At 26.6% G+C, this 2,548-nt stretch overlaps 1 protein-coding gene across 1 annotated transcript; it reads left to right on the forward strand.

The window, feature by feature from the left end:
* The first annotated feature begins 208 nt into the window (after nt 1–208).
* LOC112461805 lies at nt 209–2,481 on the forward strand. Its single transcript, XM_025027185.1, has 6 exons — nt 209–368; nt 609–680; nt 798–915; nt 1,375–1,648; nt 2,169–2,285; nt 2,352–2,481. Exons 1-6 carry the CDS (start codon nt 225–227, stop codon nt 2,479–2,481), a joined length of 855 nt encoding a protein of 284 aa, XP_024882953.1. The 5' UTR covers nt 209–224.
* Nucleotides 2,482–2,548: the final 67 nt, after the last annotated feature.

Genomic DNA, 2,548 nt, shown 5'->3' on the forward strand with positions numbered 1-2,548 from the left:
CGTCTATTTTTTTCCACCGAGCAAAAACATGAAATTTGTGTGTTTCGATTCTCACGGTAGTATTTTCTTTTTAAATTATTTTACGTTCGCAACATTAAGCAATTTTATGTTAGAATTTATATTAGAGAAATAAAAGAGTTTTAAAAGTCATTGACTCTTTATAAAAAGAAAATATTCTTCACCAACTTTTTCGCAGTCAAACGCGATACGTTTCTCACAGAGTGATGATCTATATCGTGACTCAGCACTTCAGTTTGAATCGGGTTATTTTACTATTAATTGGCTTATGGCCTTATGAGTGTTCGAAATTAGTTCAGCTTCAGATAATCTTGTGCTTTAGTATTCTGATTAGTAGTGTTGTGTATCAAGTAGGTCCACATTTCTAATCATATTCTTTCTTATGGCTATTTTATATATGTAACACTTATTTTCAAAAATTTTTTAAATATTTATATTTTATTTTTATTAATATATACCTAATATACACATAGTGAAATTAAATATCTATACTTTACTGTAATTATTAAAAGTTATTTTTCAAAAAGGTTTATTAATTATAGCTTGCAGTATTTATTTCTGCAGACTGTACTATTGATCTTATTCTTAAGGTTGTCTCTTTCGTATTATTTTTTTGTATGTATGTGATCGAATACAACTCTTTTCGAGTTAACAGACACACTGTAAGTTGATCTTTTAATGTATTTAACTAGATAAATAATGTCGATAAATTAGTTTGTAAATTCTTTACAATATTTATACAATGAGTCGAATATCGAAAACTATTTTTGACGCTATAGATGAAATGGTCATTGGAGCAACTTCAGCGTATCTGTAACGAGTTAAAAGACGAAAAAGAAATCGATATCATGAAGAAGTGCGGGGACTATTCGAGACGTTATACAACTCTAATTATGTGTAAGAAAGTATTGACATCTCTAGCACATTTGTTGTAAATAAATTAAATTATTGAATTGTTAGCCTGGTTAACCACATGAGCATTTAATTAAAATACTTATTTAGATATTTTAATCTAACAGAATGCAAAATTTAATTATAAAATTATATTGTTAATAAATAAACATATTTGGTATATATGTATATTTATTTATATGTGCTTCTCATTGTATAATAACATCATTTTATAATTAAATTTTGCATTCTGTTAGAATATAATAAAAATACTTTCTTTCATTATATATACTTTACTAGAACAATTAGTATTTTAAAAATTAGGATTAATTTAGCATTAATATTGGGAAGGAAAGTGGTAAAAGGGCAATAAATTTTGAAATGTACTTATACCATTTAAGGATATAATTTTTTGGACAAAAAAACAAACAAAAATTTATATAATTATTTTTTAAATGTCTTTAGGGCTTAATGTGTGCAACATAATTGCTATTATTTTATTTCCACTTGTGCTGTACATTTTTGATACTGTCCTCCGCATAAATGAATATCATCTAACAATAAATCGCCTGATACAGATGCTTATACCTAAGCACTTTGTCGGCCGAGAAAATTATATGTATATAATTATCTTGCATTCGGGCTCAACGATTATGATAGGAGGGATAATACTGGTAGCAACAATGACGATGTGCGTAGCATACATTAAACATGCTTGTGGCATGTTTAGAATCGCCAGGTGAAGAAATATATGTAAGAATAAATGTAGAAATTGTAATTTTACACATAATTTTTTTTGTTTTTATTTGAAGCAATTTTATATAGACGAAAGCAAATTGGCTATTGTAGCAAAATTATCGCTATTATACATTGGGTATGAGAGCGATTAACTTTGTTTGTATAGTAAATTATTCCATATTGTAGGAAAATTTTTTTTGGTAAAGTAGAAAAATTCTTTTGTTAAAAGAAATATGAATTTTATTCTAAAACACAACAATCCCCCCCCCATCTTCAAAAAATGTATTTTGCTGTCGCAACTAGATCTTTCGATAGTAAAATAAAAATCAATGTTATATAGTTGATTGTTAAATATTTACAATAGTTATTTTTAGCAGATTATATTTACAAGTTTTTTTTATAACAATTGATGTAATATGTGACGTTATAAAATATATATATGTATATACACATATATGTCAGTAAATCGATTTCTTTCATAAACTTCACAAAGATAATCATAATAATAACATTCTTTATAGTTATCGCATTGAGAAGGCAGTAGCAGTAAATACGATGAAAAATGTTAGTTTGGAGAACGAGATTATAATGTATAGAGAGATAATTCATGCCGTAGATATTCATCGTAAAGCTATAAAGTTAGTTAAATATTAGTAACAAAATTATACAAAAAGAAATGTAATAATATTCTCTTCTTATTGAAGGGCTACCGCACTTTTCTTTTCTGGGTTCCAACGATCGCGTTTCGTCTTATTAATAATTGGAGTACTTACTTTAAGCCTGAATCTTTATGGAGTTAGTTTTTCTAACGTTATTAGATATATTTTCGGATAAGTGTTTAAATTCGAAAAGAAATGTTTTATGATTTTGTTTTACAAAGGACAGGCAAGAACTAGAAAAT

Source organism: Temnothorax curvispinosus, unplaced genomic scaffold, assembly GCF_003070985.1.
Source record: "Temnothorax curvispinosus isolate PA1 unplaced genomic scaffold, ASM307098v1 QBEX01011805.1, whole genome shotgun sequence".
NCBI lineage: Eukaryota > Metazoa > Arthropoda > Insecta > Hymenoptera > Formicidae > Temnothorax > Temnothorax curvispinosus.